At 41.1% G+C, this 26075-nt stretch overlaps 1 protein-coding gene across 6 annotated transcripts in view; it reads left to right on the plus strand.

Moving 5' to 3' along the window:
• MRPS27 (mitochondrial ribosomal protein S27) overlaps window positions 1-26075 on the plus strand; it is a 104010-nt gene that overhangs the window by 56927 nt on the left and 21008 nt on the right. For 3 of the 6 annotated variants that reach the window (XM_027519887.1, XM_027519883.1, XM_027519882.1), the window contains 2 exons: window positions 16430-16603; window positions 24513-24627. In XM_027519887.1, the coding sequence (XP_027375688.1) occupies window positions 16430-16603; window positions 24513-24627 (289 nt within the window). The remainder of the gene's footprint in view (window positions 1-16429; window positions 16604-24512; window positions 24628-26075) is intronic. The other 3 variants (XM_027519885.1, XM_027519886.1, XM_027519884.1) reach the window with 1 other exon arrangement.

Below are 26075 nucleotides of genomic sequence, written 5' to 3' on the forward strand. Positions count from 1 at the left end.
AAAACTATTTTGAGTAAAAGTGGTGAGAGTAGAGATCATAAAGCAGCCTTCCTTCATGTGCTGAGCACATGATCATATGTTACTAATTGAGCTTCTTTACAAGCTTTTCAATGGATAGTCTTTATTTTCCTCATTTTATAGGTAAGAAAAAGGAAAATCAGAAGAAATTAAGTAGCTTGCCTAAAAACACACAACAGCTATCGAGGAAATAGCTGGCAATGAGATCAAACCCAGGTCAGAGAGTTGAAGCCTGGCCATTTAACCATTATGCTATTTTCCTCAAATAGAGGTTAGTGAGTATAACATGTATGAGTGTATATGTTTGAACTTGCTGGCTAAGAATTTATACATATGGCAGGTAACTTACCCCTGGTCCTACCACTGTTGATGTCTGCTCTTGGCAGACATTCCTCTTTTACCGTGGGCTTATTTCAGCTGTCATGACTTCACCTTAGAGTCTTCAATATAGCGATATAATGATCATTGCTGGCAGACTGGAAATAGCCTACAAATGAAATCTCTGTTATACTTGTCTAAAGGCCATGGTGGAGTGTAGGGTAATGGGCAGTGGTCAGGAAGGAAGTCAGACAAGATCTGTGATTACTATTCCTTGTTTTGCTTTGTGGTAGAGACATTGCTTTATAGCAGTTCTCTTGATACTGGTAAATACAATATGTATATCACAGCTACTGCTGCTGAAAGTGTTTCAGTTTTTCCACTCTTACTCTACTCTCAAGATCTAGTACAAAAACGCAATCCAAGCATCTGCAGTACACTAACAGTTTTTTTTTGGTCTTTTTTTTTTTAACGAGTCTGTAGCAGGTGGGTAGTTTTTTAAAGCACAGTTTCTTGATCAGCATTATAATTACACTAGTGTAGCAATCTTCAGAAGCATGTGAAAGGTGCCACTTTAAATGTAAATACTTTCGTTAATTAATGCAAAAGGTAATATGAAACTTGGCATTTTGTTGCCCTGGAAACACAGCCCAGCATTCCATGTATATTTTGAACTGCTCAATTACTTGTAACAACATTTTGACTACTTGACGATTAAACTAGATTCTGATACATATTTTATTATGCAGTGATTTTACATTCTGTCAATGGATATTCATTTTATCTCTGTACTATTTTCAGCACAAGAGAAAAACATATTTTTAAAAAATGTAGGTATAAGGAGCAGAAGAAGCCTTCTTCCCTTAATGATTATATTGTGGTAAACTTTCCTGTCCATGATAGACACTTTGTAAGTGAAACCTTGTTTGACTCAGAATACAGCAGCTGAAAAGTTTGTGTGATTATCTTCAGATTACACGTCTGTAGTTAGAAAGAAGAAATAAAATGGTAGGGGAAACAAAAATCAATGCATGGAAGACTGGATATATTACTAACAAATATATGTCTTGGAGAAATGTCTCCTTAGGTCTTCTGCCCCCTCCCCCCCTTTTTTTGAGCTGTTTGTATATTTTGGAAATTAATCCCTTGTCAGTCTTGTTTTCTCCCATTCTGTGGGTTGACTTTTGGTTTTGTTTATGGTTTCATTTGCTATGCAAAACCTTTTAAGTTTAATTAGGCCCCATTTGTTTATTTTTGCTTTTATTTCCGTTACTCTCAGAGACACATCCAAAAATGCTATTTTGCCTATGTCAGGGCTTCCCTTGTGGCTCAGCTAGTAAAGAATCAGCCTGCAGTGCGGGAGACCTGGGTTCGATCCCTGGGTTGGGAAGTTCCCCTGGAGAAGGGATTCTGGCCTGGAGAATTCCATGGGCTGTGTAGTCCATGGGGTTGCAAAGAGTTGGACACGACTGAGCGACTTTCACTTTCACTTCACTTATGTCAGAGTATTCTGTGTTTTCAGCTAGATTTTTTATTACCTCCATTTTCACCTGAGGTCTTTGAATATCACTGAAGTGATGACGATGAAATGATATATTCACTGAGATTAAAGAAAGCATGAAATCTGTTGTCTCCCTTCGCTTTTTAAACCTCTTTCAAAAAAACAAGAAGACATGGTAGGCTTCTATATATCACACAGTAAACATTGGAGCTTTTTAGAACAGCAGGTCCACTCTCTTAGATATATGGGCTTTCCTTGCATTTTCTCTGGTCAGAGTTCTTCGGGTTTTTTGTTTGGTTTTTGCTGTTGCTTTTAATGTTTATTGGAGTACAGCTGATTTACAGTGTTGTGTTAATTTCTGCTGTATAGCAAAGTGAATCAGTTATACATATACATACATCCACTCTTTTTTAGGTTCTTTCCTGCGTAGGTCATTACTGAGTACTGAGTCGAGTTCCCTGTGCTATACCATAGAGCCTTATTAGTTACTCCTTCTGTGTATAGTAGGTCAGAGTTCTTTGCTATTATCTCTTTGTTGTAGGCTTTTGATCTTTGAAGTGCCATGATAGCAGGGACTCTCCAAGTCTTTGACCTTGTAGACCAACTCCTTGGGTGGATAAGCAGTGCATTCAGTGACTCTAAATAATCACAAAATCCCATCTCAGCTGAGCTAGACAATTCTAAAACGTCTTCTCTTCACCACCAGCACTCCAGCCCACCCTGAATAAATAGTAACAGTAGTGAACACTGCTGTGTTTGGAGTGTCACAGAAATCTAGTTTGTATTCTCCCCACCACAGCTTGGGATAAAATGAGGCACATGAATCTACATGGAAACAGTGAAACTACTATTCACTTGACTCAGTTGATTTGGGATTATGGGTGAAAGTAGCAGGCGCAGTGGTCAGTCCCTCCCTAGCAGCCCATAGCGAGAGAAGAGAAAGGCCTATCAGCGCGGGGGTGTGGAGGGGGTGTCCGTATTCATTTTCGTGTAGGGAGAATGAAATAGTCTGTTTGTGGACCTTCAACAACAGGGTTATGTTACAGAGTCATAGTCTTATTTCAACTGTTCAAGATAATTTAATTTACAGAGCTAGAAACTATGTCAAAAGGAATAAAAGACTTTCCCAAAGGCATATAGTTATTTATAATGGAGTGTAGTTGTATGAAGATTACATCAAAAATCATTACAATTATAAGTAGAATTGGATAGGAGGTAGGGAATCAAAGTTTAGATACCTTGTGGGATACCTCATGGGTGATTCTCCTTCCCGTCAATGGGTTTATAAATAACAGATAATTGCATATGTACTGTATTTATTCTTACATTTATATTTCTTTTGGAAATTATCTTTGGTACTGCCTTTAATCCTAATCTTACCAAAAATGACATGTCTGGTTGTTCTGTACAGGAACACACTACAGTATCTTACAAGTAATGTCCTCTAATGATTGATGGATGAATGCATTAGACTTTAAGAAGTCTTGTGTTTTCATCTTGTTCTTGAGATCTGATACTATACTCAGTATAGAGATGCTGAGTACAGAACTGGTGGACATTATTACAGGAAAATGAACTTTGCAATAGACTCAAGAGCCTAGAGTCATAGCCATGGCAGAATTCCCTCTCCTTTGTGAGGCTTCTCTCTGCATTGTTTCCACTCCACCTCACGCATATATTTCTGCAGTTCCACCCACTGCAGTGACTTAGCATTGGGACTGCTGGGAGAAGAGAAAGAGGGCAGTACATTAAGGCTCAGTTAATATAATTTACATAATAAAATTGTCAAAGAGATCTCGGCCAAGTTTACATAATTGGTCCAAGCTCACTTTGCTTGTAATGAAGAAAGTGAAAGGACTGGATGGATACTTTGAAGAGCCCCTTTTCAGCTCTCTGTTTTTCTTACAGGATGCCTTGCCACTGAGTCAGCATGGGCCCTTTCTCCTACCTACCACCCCTCTTAAGTTTTATTTTATTCATTCTTTTATTTATACTTTTAGGTATTTAGGTATTTTTGGAATGGCTATAGCTCTGCTTCTTAGCTATAAAATGCATATTATTCCATTTGATAGCATTTTCTTATGTGTGAATATATGTGTAAACCTATAAGGAAATAAGCCACGTAGTTCCATAGTGCATGGAATGTATCAGATATACATGTCTGTGCTACCATTAGATGCATGTAGTCATTGATGGGATATAATAGCAAATGGTGACACTTGATTGTCATTAGTGGATAAGAGTAGAAATGCTGGGATTGACGGGCTTGCCAGGCATCTATTTATAATGTCCCATTCCAGAAGCAGGAAACAACAGTGGCTTTCATTCAGTACAATTCATACCAAATGATTGTATCTCTAACTTCTGAAATCACGAGTCAAATTTTCTAGCCAAATCCTCCTCCTTCTGGAGGGTAATCTTAATTAGAATAGACCTCCTGTTCTGTTGTTGATAGCCACCAGAGATGGTGGCTCAGCTAGTAGAGAATCCACCTTCAGTGCAGGATACCCAGGTTCTACCCCTTGGAGAATGTTCCAGCAACCCACTCCAGTATTCTTGCCTAGAGAACTCCATGGACAGAGGAGCCTGGTGGGCTACAGTCATTGGGGTCACAAAGAGTCTGACACGATGGAGCGACTAACATTTTCACTTTTCTGTTGTTGATACTCACACTGGACCATTTAGAAACTCCAATTATTGATAGAAAATTAAGAGACTTTGTCCCTAGAATCACCTAGTTATAGTACCAGGCAGTATGCTCAGTTGTCAAGAGCTCTGAAGTCAGACTGTCTGGGTTTAAATTCTGGCCTTGTTTTATATTAACTGTATTTCCTTGGGTAAGTTATTTAACCCTTTGATGACCAGGTTACTTATCTGTAAGATGGGGAACATATACTTAACTTATATCGAGTTGTTCTAATATATAAATGAAATAATCTTTAGAAAGCAGTACAGTGACTGGAATAATACAAGAGTTCAAAAAATGTTGGGTACTGATTTTTTTTTTTAATTAATAGTATTTTTTTGCGGGGGGCGGGGGGTGAGGGGAGCACACTGCACAGCTTGTAGGGTTTTAGTTCCCTGACCAGGGATTGAACCCAGGACTTCAGCTATGAGAGTGCAGAGTCCCAACCACAGGACAGCCAGGGAATTCCCCACGTCTCCTACTCTTATTTCAGATATATATATGTGTACATTGAATGTATATCAACAAATGTATTCCATTTAGACATGAAAGACAAGCTCTTCTCTATACCAAATCCGCAAATTTCTTTGATTCAGTTAATAAAAGTGATGTTCACATTTCTTGGCAGCAGGTCCTTCGCTGAAGAAGAGAATAGGGTAACCAGAAAACAAAAAATCATTAAAGCATATCAAACAGCAGTCCTGACTTTTGAATGACCTAAATTCACTAAAGTTGAAGTTTTAACTCAACCCTTCGAGTCATTTTTATTCCTTGAGTTAATACAAAATAAAATATTCCCAAAGACATGTCTTGTGTGTAATGTCACATCCCATGCGGCCTTTGCACAGAATGAAAAGTTCAGTCATATTTACTAGAGGAAGAGGTGGCATTACGTGTGATACCATGCTGTAATGCAAATGGTTCTCCACAGTGTGCACGGGAGGAGATGCTTGTTCCCTATTCTGATATGCTACTGAACTCACTAAACGCTGACACGTTTCTGTTTGTTAGACTGGGCTGCCCCTCCGTGTAAAGCAGTGGTGTCCACACATAGAGTTTCAGGAAGAGGGGACTGGTGTTTAGCTTTGTGTCTCTAAAGATGATAAGTTTGAAGACAGTTATTGTATTTCCCAGGAAGCGAGGCTGTGATGGGATATATGTTCTCAGTTTCCCAGGCTCTCTGCAGACGTGCTCCAGGACATTACCACAGAGGTTCCTTGATGCTCTGCTGAGCTTCAGCCTAGGTTAGATACTGGTTATGTTGGTTTCATAATCTTGTGTGCTCCAGTCCTTAAGACCCTTCTTGACCCTTTTGTTATTGTTTAGTCACTGAGTCCTGTCCAACTCTTTGTGCACCGTGGAGCACGCCAGGCTCCTCTGTCCTCCACTATCTCCCAGAGTTTGTTTAGATTCATGTCCGCTGAATCAGTGATGCTATCCAACCATTTCATCCTCTGCCACCCGCTTCTCCTTTAGTCTTCAGTCTTTCCCAGCCTCAGGGTCTTTTCCAGTGACGCAGCTCTTCACATCAGGTGGCCAAAGTATTGGAGCTTCAGCTTCAGCATCAGTCCTTCCAATGAATATTCAGGGTTGATTTCCTTTAGGATTGACTGTTTTGATCTCTTTACTGTCCAGGGGACTCTCCAGAGTCTTCTCCAGCACCACAAGATGTAGGTAAAATGTTTTATTTTTTAAAAAATCAGAGCAGACAAGGTACAATGAATATGGCTGAAGTTTTATGCTTTAAGAACTTACTGCAGTATTATATAATGTACTCCTCTATAAGTAGGAATTTGCCAAGCTTGATTTACCTATCTTTCGTTGCTGAGAGTAATCCTGAATAATATTAACATGTGATTATCCTTTCTCCCCCCAGGAAAAAAAGAGCTAATATTCAGGGATTGTACCTTAACAATACTGTTAACCCTTAGCATACCATCCATGTGGGAGTCCTAATATGTGTGCACAAATGTTTTCAATAAAATGGTTTAGGTTGAGCAGATACAGTACTGTGATTTCTTTTTGGCCTTTGTTGAAGGATATTAGAGTTTAAAGAGTTATTAAGAAACTTTTTTAACCTTTTGTTTCATAATTTATTGAAAATCAGAAAGGTTAAGTGTCTTCCTCAAGATGTTTGTTCCCATCTTTTTTAAACAAATGAAATATACTTGAATGCTTTAAGTACATTTTCTTTATCATCATTACTTTGAGGGTATATAATCTGTTGCCAGCCACAGAGAGCTCAAACAGCCTATAGAAGTCTTCTGATAAAATGTGACAGATTGAACATATGTGCTTGACCCTATTCCCTACCAAAACCTCCACAAATATGACAAGAAAGGGTAAAAAAGACAAAAACCTACAAAATAAACAGAACGAGAGAGGAGGCAACAGCGACCAAATTTTGAAAGCTAGAAAACAGATGAACAGAAGATAAGGAGCTTCTTAGCAGAAAGAGAAAGCTACAACTTAAACTGGCAGGAGAAGAAATCCAAAAGCAAGACTGTGTGCCAGAGGACACTAGAAAGGCTCATAAATGAAAAGCAGCAGGTACTCTAAAGAAGAGATGTGGACAGAACCAAGACAGGTGGGTTGACTAGAGGTTTTCCTAAGAAGCAGTGAAATGCCCAGATTGTTTCTCTCAGTGCCTAGCGAAAGATTGATGGTTTTCTTTCTGGAGAGTTGAGGCAGAAAGACTCTGGACTTGAGGGTGCAAGGCTTATTTTGCTTCTCAGAGAGGAGACTGGGAGAGTCCTCTCTGAGAGAACTGACCAATGCAAGAGAAAAGACCTATGCATTCCTTGGTGTGGGAGGCCCTCAAGAAAATAATGCTGCCAGGCTACCCTCCCAAAAACATGAGATTGGAAGGTAAGAACCTGTTTTCCTCATTCCTACATTTCTGCTGTGCCAAGTTAAAATTTAGTGCTCAGAGTGACACTTCTTTTTTAAAGTAGGCTCTAAATGCAAAGCTGGCTACATCTGATGCTTAGCAACAACCAGCGGTCTGTTTCAGACGCTATAGGAAAAACCACCTGTGTTGGGTTCCTTACACGCTCTTAGGCAAGATATTTATCCTCATAGTTCCGAGTTCCTACTCTGCAGAAAGGAAAAAGTGTATAAAGTACTTACGATAATGCTTAGAACATGCTGAGTGTTCAGTACTTTTTAATGAATAACACTGTTGTTCATTATCATCTTCTCATCATCCATCTCAGTAATAGTTAAAGATTTTGCACAAACTGATCCAGGAAAAGGAAGTGTCTCTTTAGTGTGACTCATTTAAAAATAAAAACAAAAACTGAGTATTCAAAAAACCAAGTGCTTTAGTATGTTGTAGCCTTTTATAAGCATTCATTCCTAGAAATAAAGTTAGTATAGTAAATATATAGCATAGATATTGCTAACAAATCAGACTTTTCCTAAGGTTGTATGGGATTATGGGAAAGTCCTGCTGCTGCTGCTGCTAAGGCACTTCAGTCATGTCCGACTCTGCGACCCCAGAGTCGGAAGCCCACCAGGTTCCGCCCTCCCTGGGATTCTCCAGGCAAGAGCACTGGAGTGGGTTGCCATTTCCTTCTCCAATGCATGAAAAGTGAAAGGTGAAAGTGAAGTCACTCAGTCGTGTCCGACTCTATGTGACCCCATGGACTGCAGCCCACTAGGCTCCTCTGTCCATGGGATTTTCCAGGCAAGAGTACTGGAGTGGGGTGCCATTGCCTTCTCTGGGGAAAGTCCTAGAAATGATCAAATTTTGTGGTTACTTTAACAGCAGCTTGCCCCATTTTTTTAATTTTTGAGCTTAACACAGGATTCTGAAACACAGTTAATAGTAGCTAGTTGTATGCACAATTTCTTTTTTTTTTCCACTGTGAGAGAAACTCTTGTGTATTTGCTTTTTCCAGATATTCCACTAACTCAGTGACTCTTGACTGCCATGTGGTCTGTTGTCAGCTGCCTTGTCCAGGTGGTCAGAAAGGACTGGTGTTGCCGTTGGGTTGGGGCCAGAATGGGAGCTTTCAGTCTTACCCTGTCGGGTGACCAATAGAGGGCCCGCGGCTGCTTGGGGGCGAGGTTGTGGGCAGAGGTGTCAGGTTAGGCAGTTGCTCAGTGGCAAATGCATGGCCTTGTTGCCCTTTTCTACTTCCTAGATTTAGATGGGTGTCATGACCTATGTAAATACTGTTTCCTTCCTCTGGGATTCTGCCCCATGCACAGATCTTGCACCTCTGCGTGTTTCAGTGTATCTTCAGTAGGTGTCCATGCTGCTCAGTTGTTGACGCCAGCCACAGGCTGCTGGGCGCTGAATGGACAGAGAACTCCAAGCAGAAACTCTGTTGTGCTGTAACCCTGCGTTGCCAAGCTCATGAAAACCCGTCCAAGGTCTGGAGAGCGCTAATTAGGTAACTAACTCCTCATTAGGTCACCCCAGACTCCCTTCTTTCTGCCGGAACATTTTTCTGTCATAATTAACATCAGATATGCTGCTACTAGTCATTGGACTGAGCGTCATACGCTGTTCTGGTTGGCTTTGAGCCCTTGGGATTGGAAAAGCCTCTCTGTTCTCCCCCCGGTTCGCCTTTCAGCTCCTCCTCTGAGACAGTGTCTAGACAAGCGAGGGGTCAGGGACCCTTCCCTCTCTCACTGAGGCAGCCCCTCCCGCTCTGTTCCATCCCTGTTGGCTAGCGGCGGTCGGCTATTTGCCTCACACGTGCCCAGCGCCGTGCAGGTTGCGTCCTGTGTGGAGGGAACCAGTCCTGAGAGCTCCCGTTTAACTCAGGGGCGCTCGGCATGGCCCTGCTCTCGGTCACCCTGTCCAGGCTGTCTGAAAACGCTGTTGCGGCCATTGCGCTAAGCAGTTCACAGGCCGTGTCTCTTCAGTCCTCATTTCAGGCCCACATTGTTTCACCTGAATTGGGTACAACTTTTATTCATGTTTTACAAATTAGATTCCTGAAGTTTTAGAGTTTGTTTCCTGGGTTATAACACAGGAATGGGGTGTGTCTGCTGCCTAATCTTGTCTCTCTACTACTTCTCTGCTACCAAAGGCCATTCTACATCAGAAAGGCCACATTTAAGGCATGAGTAAGAAGCACTAGACAGAATGCCATCAAGTGCTGTATCAGGCACCTGTTGTTCAGTTGCTAAGTCATGTCGGACTCTTTGCACCCCTATAGACTGCAGCACGCCAGGCTTCCCTGTCCTTCAGTCTTCCCTGTCCTTCACTGTCTCTCAGAGCTTGCTCAATTTCATGTCCATTTAGTTGGTGATGCCATCCAACCATCTCATCCTCTGTTGTCCCCTTCTCCTGCCTTCAGTCTTCCCCAGCATTGAGATCTTTTCCATTGAGTCAGTTTTTCACACCAGGTGGCCAAAGTGTTGGAGCTTCAGCTTTAGCATCAGTCCTTCCAGTGAATATTCAGGACTGATTTCCTTTAGGATTGACTGGTTTGATGTCCTTGCAGTCCACAGGACTCTCAAGAGTTTTCTCCAGCACCACAATTAGAAAGCACCAATTCTTCGGCACTCAGCCTTTTTTCTGGTCCAACTCTCACATCCATACATGACTGCTGGAAAAACTGTAACTTTAACTGTGTAGACCTTTGTCGCCAAAGTAATGCCTCTGCTTTTTAATATGCTGTCTAGGTTTGTCATAGCTTTTCTTCCAAGGAGCAAGCATCTTTTAATAACATGACTGTAGTCAACTATCCACAATGATTTTGGAGCCCAAGAAAATAAAATCTGTCACTACTCTGACATTTTCCCATCTGTTTGCCATGACGTGATGGGACTGGAGGCTGTGAACTTAGTTTTTTGAATGTTGAATTTTAAGCCAGCTTTTTCACTCTTCTCTTTGAGCCTCATCAAGAAGCTCTTTAGTTCTTCTTCACTTTATACCATTAGAGTGGTATCATCCGCATATCCGAGGTTGTTATTTCTTCCAGCAGTCTTGATTCCAGCTTGTGATTGATCCAGCCTAGAGTTTTGTAAGATGTATTCTGCATGTAAGTTAAATAAGCAGAATGACAACATATAACCTTGTTGTGCTTCTTTCCCAGTTGCATGAAACAACCAGTCAGTTGTTCCGTGCAAGGTTCTAACTGTTACTTCTTTACCCACATACCAGTTTCTCCGGAGACAGGTTAGGTGGTCTGGTATTCTCATCTCTTGAAGAATTTTCCACAGTTTGTTGTGATCCACATAGTCAAAGGCTCTAGCGTAGTCAGTGAAGCAGAAGTAGATATTTTTTCTGGAATTCCCTTAATATTTCTATGATCCAGCGAATGTTGGGATTTTGATCTCTGGTTCTGCTGCCTTTTCTAAATCCAGCTTTTGTACATCTGGAAGTTCTTGGTTTACATACTGCTTGAAGCCTAGCCTGAAGGATTTTGAGCATAACCTGCTATATCAAGTAGATTATGACAAAAATAATTCTTGCTGTGTGCATATTTCTACTCTGCTTGGTTCCAAAAAAGGATTAAAAGTTGTCAACATACTTAATCCAATTATCCTTTGATTTCCATAGTAAACCAGTGATAAAGGCATTATCCCTTCTATTTTGCAAATGACAAAACTGACTCTTAGTGAGTCAGAGTCAGGGCTGGGCTCCAGTCAAATACAGAGAGCAGTCACCTACCTTGTCAGGGATTTTCCTGGTGGCATTGCTGATTAGTTTCCACAGTAAAGTGGTATCTGAGCCACTCTTCACGTCCCAGATAACAGAAATTTTATTGTTTCTGTCCCTACCCTTTTGCTCCCAGAATACCAGACATACTACTGTGGTTTGGCTGAGTTCTCTATCAGACAGGCCCTTGAATACAGAGTTAAAAGGCATATGCAGCCTAAAGTACTCAGCACAGGGCACACCCCTAGTTAATAAAGGTATAAAAGCATGCCCTAGAGTGATGTTCACCAACTTTCTTCCCCTGGAAAGTGGAAAGAGGAGGGTATAACTTTATATCTGTAATGTTTTATTTTTAAAATATATCCAAAGAAAACAAAAAAGACTATTGGGAAGAGGAGAGAAACATTGAATTTACTTTTCTATTGAGAGGTGATTTTCAGAAAATTGAGTACCATGTGTTATGAAGTAGTCATTGTTATATAAATGAGGGATTGCAGTATGATGCTTATAAATTGCCTTCTGATGCTTGTTTTAGATGCTTACAAGATGCTTGGTTTTGGTAATCCCAGTCTAGCCTCTCTAAAGGCAAGAAGCCTCTTTGCTTATCTTTGTCACTCAATGCTCAGCCAAGCATCCCCGTTCTTTGTAGGCTGGTGAATGATCATATGCAGAAGAGAGCATTTTTGCCCTCACCACATGCCCTATTCTGTTGGAATAAGTGGTTCTATATAGGTGCAGTAGCGAAACTATTCTCCCTAGTTTAACACTCAATTTTTCCTTACTTATTTTCCTTAAAAAAAAAAAAATTTTTTTTTTAAACTAGCTCCCTTGCTTTTTGCCACAAGCTGGAATCAAGACTGCTGGGAGAAATAACAACCTCAGATATGCAGATGATACCACTCTAATGGTATAAAGTGAAGAAGAACTAAAGAGCTTCTTGATGAGGCTCAAAGAGAAGAGTGAAAAAGCTGGCTTAAAAGTTAGTGAAAGAAAAACTGCGCCTGTTCACTGAAGGCTGCACGCACTGTAGCAGCCATGTCCCCGTGCATCGCCTACAGCTGCTGCAGGTGAATTTGCATTTGATGTGTGCTCGTAAAGGACAGGCTCCCGCCCCTTCCAGCTCACTGTAATTGTTCAGCAGATGAGCTAATGACGTTTAGGAAGCTAGGAATCAAAGATATTTTCTTAGGTTGTTTCCCTCTTCTGTCCCACAAAGCACAACAGCCACGATCTGGCACATGATCAATGGACCCAGCCCTTTTTAGGATGCGGGAGATGCATCCCCGAGTCTGTGGCTCACAGTGACAAACAGTGGAGACTTCTGCAATGATATTTTGCCTCCCTGATGTTCAAACTTCTCCAGTTAAGCCTGTCTGGAATCTATTTAACTGTTATCCATCAAAGTTTTTTTTTTTTTTTTTTAAATAAGAGGGGGAGTGAGTGGAACCAGAGGAAAGACTGTCTTTGCCAAGATGCACTCTCCTCTCATGACTCATCCTTAGAGAAGCAGAGGGACTTTGAAAAGCTGTCTGCAGTTGCATTGAGACAGCTCTCTCCTGGCACTTTGAGTTGTTTTAAAAAATTTTCCCAGGCAATAAAAGATGTTGTTCAGATTGTTTATTCCCTCCTAGTGGGCCAGCATAAGAGCTTTTGTTTAACTGCAGTGTGGTGGTTGTATGGATGGTTTGTTTTTGGAGTTTTATCAAGAAATTAGCTTCTCCCTGTTCAAAATTGGGAATCATTTTTATGATTGTTATCTTGTTGCATCTGGTCATTCTTATATACTAAGAATTTTCTTAGTATATTGTGTTTGTACAATTTCAAATGTTCCATTATTTAAAAGTTTGGTTTTATATATGGGAGTGCTACTGCTGCTAAGTTGCTTCAGTCGTGTCCGACTCTGTGCGACCCCATAGATGGCAGCCCACCAGGCTCCCCCATCCCTGGGATTCTCCAGGCAAGAACACTGGAGTGGCTTGCCATTTCCTTCTCCAATGCATGAAAGTGAAAAGCGAAAGTGAAGTCGGTCAGTCGTGTCTGACTCTTAGCGACCCCATGGACTGCAGCCTACCAGGCTCCTCCATCCATGGGATTTCCAGGCAAGAGTATTGGAGTGGAGTGCCATTGCCTTCTCCATGGGAGTGCTAGTTTGAGCTAAATAGAGTAGATGCTTTTTAAATGCAGTCATTCTGATTTTTATTGTTTGGCAGCACAAGAAAGAAGGGACACTTTTATTCTCTTCCCTTCATATATAAATAAAGGTGTTTTAATAATTGGTAGATTAAGGCTTCCAGAAAACAGTTGGACTAACAAATCTAAACTTCTATTTTCAAATTTCCTTTTTTTTTTTGCTGCAAAAAGTGATTGTGTTCTTTTAGGTTTCCAGAAACTGGCAAATAATTTCTTAATATCCTTGTAACCACTCCCAAATCACTCCCCCTTTTTTGAAGAGAAAAACTATCTGTTCAAAGAATTGCCACTTAACATGGGTTTGAGACCAAAAATAAGTTATGGCGGTGAACTATTTGTATGTTTATGATGCTTAGCAATAATTTAAGGAGTAAAAGGAAGTAACAACATACAGAAACAATTTGTGATTTATAGAAAAGTTACTTTGAATGGCTGACTCTTAGATATAAATTGAATACAATGAAGTATTCGTTTGATTAAAAAAAATCCTTGAATAAAAAAATCTCAATGCTGAAATTTTTATTATCCTACAAAACTTGATCTCCGGTTAAAATCTACTTTTAAGGACCTTGGCTTTAATTTAGTGATTGTATCCTTTCATCTTGAAATTTTAGATGCCAGTCTGCAAGGTCTGCAGTCCTCATAATAGTCTGTGTACACTGCCAGAGCTGAGCGAAGTGATACTCACCTGGCAGGGGAACGAGGCTAGCGGAGTAGAGTCGAGTCAGGTGTGGGCTGAGTGGAAGCTTATATCTTTGAGTCTCTGTTCACTTATTTGTATCACGGCCACTTCTGCAGTTAATAGAGATGTGTAAATACAATATGATGTTTTAACAAGTGGATTAGGCATATTCTTCAGTCATTATAACATGAGAGCTGGAAGGAGTTTCAGGGGTCTGGCCTGGTTGAGTTCCAGTGTATTTTGCTTGGCCCATACAGTTTTCAAAAACAGTACAGCTAGGAGGCTGCTTTGCTTGATAATAATACAAGCAGTTTTATACATATTGTCTTACACGATTCTTCATGGACTTATATTGATAGTAACTGACTAGCCCCTGCAGACATGTGAGTTCATGCATAATCCAGATAATCCTGTCTCTTCATCTTACAATTATAAGAACTGAAACCCCAAGGATCGAGTGACTTTACAAAGTTAGACAGCTGGTTCGGGGGGCAGTTCCAGAACTGTTTCACAGCCTGAATATTTTATTTTTTTAGTAGGTTAGAGACCCTTGTCACACTGCAGAGATGTTTCTGAAAGATGTCCTACAAATGAAAGAATTGAAAGGCAGTGGTAGAATAGTAAGTAAACAGCCTAGTTTATAGAACTGGAGTTATCTGGCTTATCTTGGGAAAATCATTTCATCCCATTGGACACCAAGATTCCTCATCTGTAAAGTAGAGCAATTAGACTAGATTCACATTACACAGTACAGGACTTAATAAGTAGTGACTTCTCAATAAATAATTCAGTGAACAGGGGGTATTGAAGGTGCCTAGATTCTCTAATTCTATATGAACTTTCCTTCCTTCCCCATCCCCAATTTACTTGGCCTAGATGGCTTTCAGAGTCTCTTCCAATCTTGAGAAGAGTCTTAAGTTTTTTATTTAGAACGTGTGTGTGTGTGTGTGTGTGTTGGGAAGTTCTTTGAGCCTGTGTACTCGTGTTTTGGTGTGTGTGTTTATGTGTGTTCGGAAGGTCTTTGAGTCTGTGTACTCCTGTTTTGGGCTTCCCCGTTGGCTCAGTGGTAAAGAATCCACCTGCCATGCAGGAGACATGGGTTCGATCTCTGGGTCAGGAAGATCCCCTAGAGAAAGAAATGGCAATCCACTCTAGAATTCTTGCCCGGGAAATCCCATGGACAGAGGAGCCTGGCGGGCTACAGTCCACAGGGTCGTAGAGTCGAACACAATTTAGCAATTAATCACACACACTCTCTCTCTTTTTCTCTTTCTCTCCCTCTCTCTCTCTCTCTCTCTCTCTCCTGTTTTTGGTTTCAATCTCCCATCAGCTTGTCTGTTCCCTGAACTTATTGCAAGGAGACAGCAGGGGGCAGAAGTGAGGAGTAGATGGCTTTCCAGAATGACCACATTTTATTCCACTTCTCTGCCATCTCTGAACTCCTCCTGCCTTAAATAAAAAGGCAGTATTTCCTCCTGGCTTCATCTGTTTATAGGCAGGATAATACTTCAAAACCAGAGGTGGATTATTGTTTCAAATGTAAATATTACTTATGAGTTTCAGCATACATTATTGGTATCCTAGAGGCCTAGTCACTATTGCTAAATCATCAAACACCTACTGTTGTCGAACACACAAAAAGAGAAAACTTGTCCTCTGCCTTTGCTTAAAGGTTTAATATTGAAGTCCGTAGAGCTACAGAAATAGAATCTAGCTATGAACTTGATTGTATAGCTGGAAGGAAATCCAGCCTTACCTTTTCCTATAAACAGAATCTTTTGAGATTCAACTTTTCCATGTGTTAGAGAATCAAAATGTTTAAAGTACTGAGATGCTTTTCTTCTTTATTAAAATATATATATATATATGATTCTTAAGATACCCTGATTAGTGCTGAGCTTCTCTTCCATCAGAAATATCCCAGAAGAGATCCATAATCCCACACACAAAAAGATGTGTAAATCTGCTCAACATCAGCTTAACTCTTCTCTGCTTTTACGCTGGTGTGCACCGTCCCCTGGGCCAGGCCTCTCTGCCTGCTCATTTCTTTGGTGGCAGACTTAATCCTGACACCTTCACTAAGCCTAGACTACTCCAGAAATTCTAAATTCCATATTTTGTTTGTTTTCCTCCTTTTGCTTCCACACCTCCCCCTCCCTCAGCACTCTTCAGATACACAGCCTACCCCTGGTTAATTAATGTATGTGATTTTCCTGTCTTTCGTGATCGTATTATTCACTATTTTGCAAAAGTTATGTCTGAAGTTCCTAGCCAGAACTTTAGAAGACATCAGGAAATGTTGACATCTTTTTAAAACTGGCTCATAGATTTCCTACTGAAAACCAAAAATACTTGCCATATCTCTGTCCAACTCAAGCCTGTTCCCACAACTCTATGTGTTTTCATAAATAGGACTGGATCCAAAATCCAATTTTTTCAGCTTCCTGCTGTTCTGAGAGAAAGGCCCTCTGCCTTTAGCTTCACCTCGCACTCCACCGTCTCAGGCGTGAAGCTAATCTGTGTGTCCAGCTTGCAAGTGGCTGGAGAAGCCCCACCAGACCCTTCTGGATGCAGTCTCACTGACAGGTCAGTTGTTGGCCACAAAGACGGACACTGAATGGTTTTAGGACCTTCGCCAGGAGGGCACGTCAGCAATCACCGTGAATAATTTTTTCTTTTCCAGTTCTCCCTGCAAATAATCCTCACCTGTTAACCATATTCATCACCTTTTGGAGGCTGATAAAAACAGTAGGCTTCAGACAAAGAGCAGTTGGCTTCATCTGACTGGCTCCTGTGCTTTGTAAACCATGAGAGAAAGAGCAGCAAAGCATAGTCAGGCTATAGGTTTTCTCTTTCTGTATCTGAAAGGGCTTCTCTGGTGGCCCAGTCAGTAAAGAATCTGCCTGCAATGTGGGAGACAGGGGTTCGACCCCTGGGTTGGGAAGATCCCCTGGAGGAAAGCATGGCAACCCTCGCCCATATTCTTGCCTGGAGAATCCCCATGGACAGAGGAGCCTGGCAGGCTGCAGTCCGTGGGGTTGCAAAGCGTCAGACTGAGCAACTAAGCACATCAGAAAGGAAGAGCTGTCATCTTTAAGATTGTTTGAAACTAGAGGAAACTGGGTGGACCAGCAGGGATAAAATACAAATCATGTGGTACGGTGTAGCTACTTGCTAAATATTTACTTGTGAATGAGAAATAGGTCTTTTATATTGAGTGATGTCAATCTGGCTAAACAACAGCCAGATCAGAGAGAAGACAGAATAATTTGGGGATATAGGTCCTATTTGTCCTTGCATGGATGTGGAAAATAGAGTATTTCTCCTAGAGGAGTTTCTCAACGTGAAGTGTTATTTCATTATTATCAGGTGAAATACAGGTGACCTTGTTTTTGAGCTCTGGGTCTGACAAATTTAGATTTCGACTTTGATATCTAACAAGTCCCTCTGTTATCCATCTTCACTTTAAAAAAAGTGTTATTGTGCTGCATTTATTTAGCACTCCACATTTGTAAAATTCTATGCTTGTGTTATTCTCTACCAAAAATCCACTTACTTTTTAGAGTGGCAGACAGGGATATCAGCTGTCTAATGGCTGTGTATAGGACTCAGAGGAAACTACTTGTACACTGAGTTTTAATTTTTTCAAATTCTGTTTTGGAAATTGGCAGAATGTAAATTACAAACTAACAGGGATTGCTTTTCCTCATAAAATTAATAACTCTAGGGTCAGAAATTAATAACTCTTTAGGAAGTATCTATATAAAATTTGCCTAAATTAACCAGCAAACCCCAAAGAGGCTGATTCTAAGCGAGGCATTAAGAACTTTTCGGGGTAATAAAACTGTTCTTACAATGTGACCGTGGTGGTGGTTATGCAACTGGATGCATTTGTCAAAAGTCACAAATTCACTGAAAAGTGTGAATTTTACTGTTTGTATGTTATAGCTCTATAAACCTGTTTCTTAAGAAAAAAGTGTTAAAACTTTTTTTAAAAGGCATTTTTATCTGCCTCAGAGGTAGATAATAAATTCATTGAAAATGTACAAGTCCCAACTGATTCAACATTTGGCAGGGGAATGTTTTGGAGGAGATTCTTGCTCTTGATGCATCACTTCATGAATAGTCAGGACATTTTTTGAAAGTTAAAATTGCCTGAAGTTCCCTTATGAAAATAGGAATCTGGGATCTCAAGCAAGAAAGTAGTTTTAATCTAGAATATGGACGTCTCTGTTATCAATTCCTATATTAGACTCTTCTATTAACCTTGCAAACATTTGACAAAGATATAATAGTCATTAGAAAACTATTGCATCAAAACTTGGTTTTATTTGTGGTAGTTGAGGCCAACTAATAATTGATGAAAGTAGGATTTCCATCAGGATGCAAAAGAAAGTAATTATCCTAGTAGAATTAGAAAGTGGATGGCCATGATTGAATCAGATTCTGGTTTGAATAGTCACAGGACACTCTCTTGCGCATTGGTTCTAGTTCAGGGAAGCTCTCAAAACCTTTCAATAGTTACACACTTTGCGTCATTGATGAGATTTCCAGTCTACACTGAAAGCCCTGGAACCAGCTGTGTTTTCTTCCTGGCGTTCTTCCTGTCCTCCTTTTACGCCAGCCCCCACCCCCACCCCACCCCCGCCACCACCAAATCTCCATGTCTACCCAGCTCAGGGGCTGAGGTGTCCATCTGTAAAGCCTGTTGCCACAGGATACAGAATTCACTCGGGAGGAGGGAAAGCTGCATATGTATGTTTAAGGATGGTGGCTCTCATAATCAGATAAATGTTGTGGAAAGCTTGCTCATTCATACGGAAGAGCCAGCGCTGCAGCTGAATGGTGGGGCAGCGGAGCTCCAGGCTCTGGCATCTGTGCATTAGTCCTGCTAAGCCAGGAGCGCTTTTATCTGTGATACTGAAGGAGCTGAGGTGCATCACCACTTAGGCCTACAACAGTAACCTTCAGTTGAACTCATAGAAGGCAATCTATGGCATTTTTTTAAATAATGAAATTGGTTACACATAGGAAATCCAGTGTGACTTGTACAAAAAGTGAAGTCCCTCCTATGTAAATCATAATAAGTGTCTGGTGTGTTTCTCTTCACTCTCAACTTCACTTACAGAACTGCTCTCCCCTTCTAAGGTATCTCAAAGGGTAGCAAAGACTTTTGCCCCATGTCATGCATGCAGTGTGACTCTGCTGTCCTTCCTTCCTGGTGACATCAGTCTCGAATGCGATGTAGTGATGGCAGATGCCCTGAAAAGTCCAGAATGTTGCTTTATTTTTGAGGACAGGAAGCTTCTCACTACCTGCTGTTTGACTGGCCTGGGCACGTTCTGGCTTCACCTGGAAATCCCACTTAGCACTGTGGACAGATGTCTCTTCAGCCATAGGATACCAGCTTTGGGAACTAATAGAGCCAGAGCTTGGGAGCACGCTTCATCCTCTCCTTCTCCTTCTTTGTGTCCCTTCTTGCTTCCAAGAAAATATTCACATCCATAGAATTGTCGAGTCTGCTTCTGTTTTATAACTGGGAAGCTCAGAAGGTCTCTTGTGTTTGTGAGCACAAGCCTTGTTGGGGTTATTTGGGTTGCATCTGTTTATCTTTTCCACACTCACACGGTTTGCCTAGCTTGGCAGCCTGCTGGCGTGGACAATAATAAAGCTTCTGTCGAGGTGAGCAAACAGCTGATGGCATGGGGCACAGAGGGGACTCCTACAGTGGCTGCCTGTAATCTGCCAGGCTGGTGGTCCCACCAGGCAAGAACAAAAGCCAGTCTGTTTGCAGGCAGTTTGGAAAATCAATGTGTTAGTTGTGTTCTTGTCTCTTTGCCTTTCCCTTGGCTGAAAGGGAGCATGCTGGCCCGGCAGTTCACAGAGTCGTTCCAGGCGAGTACCCATTCCAGAGACTTACCTGGCTATCGTATTACCACCGGCAGGTCTGAAAAGAGCCTGAGTGTTTCTGTCTGAACTGCTTAAAGAGTCACTGACAGAATTCTTAAACTCACCATCCAAAGTTGGACCCATCTCAGTGCTCTGAGTGGTTTGTATTCTAGACGGTTAGATAAGTTGTGTGCTTTTTTTTTTTTTAATGCTGATGAGGACTTAAAAGGAGTTTACTTGTTGCCTGGCTAGGAAATGTAGGAATGGCACTTTGAGCAGCGTATGTCATAATATGTGTGTGCCTAATGTAATATATGTTTGCTTCTTACTCCTAAATTGATTTCATGTTGTCACTTAGTTGAAAATGCCCTGGTCACGGCTGTCTGGATTATTAGGACTCACAGAGCAGAGATCACACCAAGTAGCTGGGCTCCAGGATGGGAAAGGGAGTTGGCTTAGTGAAGACCCATGTGAGCCTGTTGACACACCTTCCAAAAGGAGATGATTATATTAGCTATGTGAGGTCTTGAGTAACTTTGCCTTTAGGCTTCTAAGAAGTAAAGTGTGACAAAAGATTTGAGAAGAAAAGACTTCTCTGTTTCTCCACGTGTTAAAAGTTAGCCTCAGAAGGTTAGCGAAAGGCTGTACACAAATTTTCATCTCAGCTTTAAAGGTCTGTACTAGATCCTGTCGATCTTTGGTACTCTTTCAAAGCCTGAAAATGGTCTGCTGATCGTGAATAAAAGAAAAGGGTGTTTGGTTGGGTATGGTCATGGTGCTCTTATTTTAAAGTCCATCAGAAAGAAAAGAAATAACTTTAGTGGTCAATGGAGACAACCTAAAGCAGAAGATTAGATTTAAATGAGATTTAAACAGTCTTGGGTGAAGGAGGGAATTGACAATTTTTTGTTTTTGAAGGAAAAATAGACCAAACCTAGCAACCACTATTATCAAAAACGTCTATAACATCTAGCAGCACCCTTTCCATCTTTAGCATTCATCATGTCCCCGCCCCTTGTTTTATTGTTAAACTGGTATATATGGGGTTGGCCAAAAAGTTCATTTGGATTAATGTGAAAGATGGTACAGAAAAACCTGAACAAACTTTCTTTTGCCAACCCAATATGTTATTTTTGTTGCTGTTGTTCAGTTGCTCAGTCCGACTCTTTGTGACCCCATGAACCGCAGCACACCAGGCCTCCCTGTCCATCACCAACTCCCAGAGTCCACCCAAACCCATGTCCATTGAGTTGATGATGCCATCCAACCATCTCATCCTCTGTCATCCCCTTCTCCTCCTGCCCTCAATCTTTCCCAGCATCAGGGCCTTTTCTAATGAGTCAGCTCTTTGCATACTTCAAAGTATTGGAGCTTCAGCATCAGTCCTTCCATTGAATATTCAGGGTTGAGTCCTTTAGTGACTGGTTGGATCTCCTTACAGTCCAAGGGACTTTCAAATCTCTTCTCCAACACCACAGTTCAAAAGCATCCATTCTTCAGGTCGTAGCCATGGTCCAATTCACATCTATACATAACTACTGGAAAAACCATAGCTTTGACTAGACAGCCCTTTGTTGGCAAAGTAATGTCTCTGCTTTTTAATATGCTCTCCAGTTTTGTCATAGCTTTTCTTCCAAGGAGCAAGCATCTGTGGTGATTCTGGAGTCCAAGAAAATAAAGTCTGTCACTGTTTCCATTGTTTCCACATCTGTTTGTCATGGAGTGATGGGACCGGATCCCATGATCTTAGTTTTTTCTGAATGTTGAGTTTTAAGCCAGCTTTTTCACTCTTTTCTTTCACCATCAAGAGGCTCTTTAGTTCTTCTTCACTTTCTGCCTTAAGGGTGGTGTCATCTCTATATCTGAGGTTATTGATATTTCTCCCGACAGTCTTGATTGCAGCTTGTGCTTCATCCAGCCTGCATTTCGCATGATGTACTTTGCATATACGTTAAATAAGCAGGGTGACAGTATACAGCCTTGAGGTACTCCTTTCCCAATTTGGAACCAGTCTGTTGTTCCATGTCCAGTTCTAACTGTCGCGTTTTGACCTGCATACAGTTTTTCCAGGAGATGAGTAAGGTGGTCTGGTATTCCCATCTCTTGAAGAATTTTCCACAGTTTGTTGTGATCCACACAGTCCAAAGGCTTTGGCGTAATCAGTAAAGCAGAAGTAGATGTTTTTCTGGAACTCCCTTTTTCAATGATCCAAAGGATGTTGGCAGTTTGATCTCTGGTTCCTCTGCCTTTTCTAAATCCAGCTTCAACATCTGGAAGTTTTCAGTTCATGTACTGTTGAACCTAGCTTGGAGAATTTTGAGCATTACTTTGCTACTGTGTGAGATGAGCGCAATTGTGCGGTAGTTTGAACATTCTTTGGCATTGCCTTTCTTTGGGATTAGAATGAAAACTGACCTTATCTAGGCCTGTGGCCACTGCTGAGTTTTCCAAATTTGCTGGCATATTGAGTGCAGCACTTTCACAGCATCATCTTTTAGGATTTGAAATAGCTCCACTGGGATTCCATCACCTCTACTAGCTTTGTTCGTAGTGATGCTTCCTGAGGCATTATTTTTGTAATGAGATTATAAATGCCCAAACAGGGAATTTATAATTCTAAAATAGACCATAGAAGTTAGCATAATGATCAGTGTTGATTAAAACTCTTTTGTTATTTGTTAAAAACCTATCATGGGCCACAAATTGTGTCAAGGACCAAGGAATCAGTGTTGAGCAAGGCAGTGATCCCCGCCCCCCTGGTTGCTGTCCAGGAAGCCTTCAGGCTACCAAGGAAGCATCCCCATCTTTAGGCAATACAGCTGGTATTTCACTTGACTTTAAAAATTATAATAATAAAATTAGCTTTTAATTGGTTGTTACACTTAAAATCTCAGATTTTTCAGAGTTACAAGGAAGGAAGCTCAATTAGCTCAGCTACTGATTTTAAAATGTGAGGGAAAGCGTGAAATACTAAAAGATATGTTTTCATTTCTATGCAGAGGATCTCATTAGACTGTATCTAGGGCACTTATACAATGGCTTTTCTCTGGCCAGGTCACTCTCATCTTAAACATAATTTGACATATTTCTATCTCTCTGCTTTTAAAGGGGTTAATTCTGTAAGGAAAGATCCAGTGAGAAAAACTTTTTCCAGCCAAATGAAAAGCATTCAAAAGACTAGACAGGGGTGCATGACTAAATCTAAAGAATATCTTCAAATCTTATTTTTGTCAAATCTCTCAACAGATCACTAATAAACAGCCAAAATTAAGTACTACTTCTCACTTGCTCTCTTTCTCTCAGCTTTTACTTTGGCAGAAAATCTAGTCAGCAGGGAACTATCCCAATACCAGATGGCAGGAAATAGCAGGTGGCAGATTGAATAACTGGCCTCTGAAAACCCCCAGTATTAGCCTGTAGCCCCAACTCGCAAATACGGCATCAAATTCTTTCACTTTAAGTTTTTGTCTTGCCTTTTGTTTTTACAATAAGAAGACAAATTTACTTTTTTAGTTTTGTGGGGTCCAGAGATTGACCTGCTTCCACTTCCTGAAGGTTCAAAGAAAAGGTGCAGACTTGAGCTGACGTGAGATGATGTTTGAGGAACCGTCCAGGTGAAAACAGATAAGCAGCTAGAGGACAGCACCGCCCTTTACGTGGCCTCCTCACGCCCGTCGCCCCTCTCCTCCTGTCACTCAGCCTCATGGCACAGGCCCTAGGAGCAAGCAAAAGCTGCTCCAGCCAATGCGTGCCAACTCGTGGCAAGACTAGCATTTGAATTCCCTTCCAAGTTCCATTCCTTTGTGGGAATACTGGTACTGTATACACCTCAGCTTGGACAGCTTAGGCCTTTAAAAACCATGTGAGGAGCAGCAGGAAGCAAGAGGAGGTAGACCGAAGCCCTGGAATGCAGCTGTATGAAAGTCAGAATGACTGTGGGTCCTGGAGGGCCTGAATGCTAAATTTTGCTCGTTTTTTTTTTTCTTTTTTTTTTTCCCTTTCAATTCACTGAAGAGTGTCCCAATCTCCCCTAAGTGCATCAAGAAATAGCAATGTAACTCACAGCTGATTTTCCTCTAAAATTGCTGCACTGTTATAGTTTTCATTTTTTACTTCATCTGTTTTAAACCTCTATAAAGTATGAGCTTCCATTGTTGTTGTTATTCAGTCACACAGTTGTGTCCGACTGTCTATGACCCCGCGGACCGACCACAGCCCACCAGGCTCCTCAGTCCATGGGATTCTCCAGGCAAGAATACTCGAGTGGGTTACCATTTCCTTTTCCAATGAGCTTCCATATCTGTCTTCTAGTAGAGCATATTCCTGAAATCATTTTTCATAAATCTCATATTAAAACAAGATGTTGAATTAGGGAATATAAATAAGGAGTAAAATTTTTATAATATTTTTGTTACTGTTATTTTGCCTTCTCTTTCCCATTTCAGATGTTAATGAGTTTTATCCTCAAGTTTTATTAGCTGTTGGCCTTCCTGACTTTAATGATCATCTGTAAATTCCTCAGAGGGGGACCTGCTGATGGAATATGGATTTGGCATTGACATCTAAGAGTTAAAGCCAGTTTTTTCTCTTCTTGTGTTTTATTTAGATTTCGGCACAGTCCCAACTGCTGGTACTTGAGAAATTGGACTATCCACACCTGGATTAGGCAGTGTCTGAAATACGGTGCACAAGACAAAGCCTTATATACCCTTGTAAATAAGGTGAGTGGTTTGCTGGCATTTGCAGCTTATTCTCCTCAGTTTAGGCAAGATGGTGCCTGTACCATTACATATTCCATTACAGTACAGCAGAGAATAGTACAAGAAATAGCTTTTAAATTTATTTGCCCTCAGATAACAGAATGGGAAAGACTAGAGATCTCTTCAAGAAAATTAGAGATACCAAGGGAACATTTCATGCAAAGATGGGCTCGATAAAGGACAGAAATGGTATGGACCTAACAGAAGCAGAAGATATTAAGAAGAGGTGGCAAGAATACACAGAAGAACTGTACAAAAAAGATCTTCATGACCAAGATAATCACGGTGGTGTGATCATTCACCTAGAGCCAGACATCCTGGAATGTGAAGTGAAGTGGGCCTTAGGAAGCATCACTACGAACAAAGCTAGTGGAGGTGATGGAATTCCAGTTGAGCTATTTCAAATCCTGAAAGATGACTCTGTGAAAGTGCTGCACTCAATATGCCAGCAAATCTGGAACACTCAGCAGTGGCCACAGGACTGGAAAAGGTCAGTTTTCATTCCAATCCCAAAGAAAGGCAATGCCAAAGAATGCTCAAACTACCGCACAGTTGCACTCATCTCACACACTAGTAAAGTAATGCTCAAAATTCTCCAAGCCAGGCTTCAGCAATGCCTGAACCATGAACTTCCAGATGTTCAAGCTGGTTTTAGAAAAGGCAGAGGAACCAGAGATCAAATTGCCAACATCCGCTGGATCATAGAAAAGCAAGAGAGTTCCAGAAAAACATCTATTTCTGCTTTATTGACTATCCCAAAGTCCTTGACTGTGTGGATCACAATAAACTGTGGACAATTCTGAAAGAGATGGGAATACCAGAGCAACTGACCTGCCTCTTGAGAAACCTATATGCAGGTCAGGAAGCAACCGTTAGAATTGGACATGGAACAACAGACTGGTTCCAAATAGGAAAAGGAGTACGTCAAGGCTGTATATTGTCACCCTGCTTATTTAACCTATATGCAGAGTACATCATGAGAAACGCTGAGCTGGAAGAAGCACAAGCTGGAATCAAGATTGCCGGGAGAAATATCAATAACCTCAGATATGCAGATGACACCACACTTAAGGCAGAAAGTGAAGAGGAACTAAAAAGTCTCTTGATGAAAGTGAAAGAGGAGAGTGAAAAAGTTGGCTTAAAGCTCAATCAGTATTCAGAAAACGAAGATCATGGCGTCTGGTCCCATCACTTCATGGGAAATAGATGGGGAAACAGTGGAAACAGTGTCAGACTTTATTTTTCTGGGCTCCAAAATCACTGCAGATGGTGACTGCAGCCGTGAAATTAAAAGGCACTTACTCCTTGGAAGGAAAGTTATGACCAACCTAGATAGCATATTCAAAAGCAGAGACATTACTTTGCCAACAAAGGTCCGTCTAGTCAAGGCTATGGTTTTTCCTGTGGTC

This window comes from Bos indicus x Bos taurus, chromosome 20 (assembly GCF_003369695.1).
Source record: "Bos indicus x Bos taurus breed Angus x Brahman F1 hybrid chromosome 20, Bos_hybrid_MaternalHap_v2.0, whole genome shotgun sequence".
NCBI classification, from domain to species: Eukaryota; Metazoa; Chordata; class Mammalia; order Artiodactyla; family Bovidae; genus Bos; species Bos indicus x Bos taurus.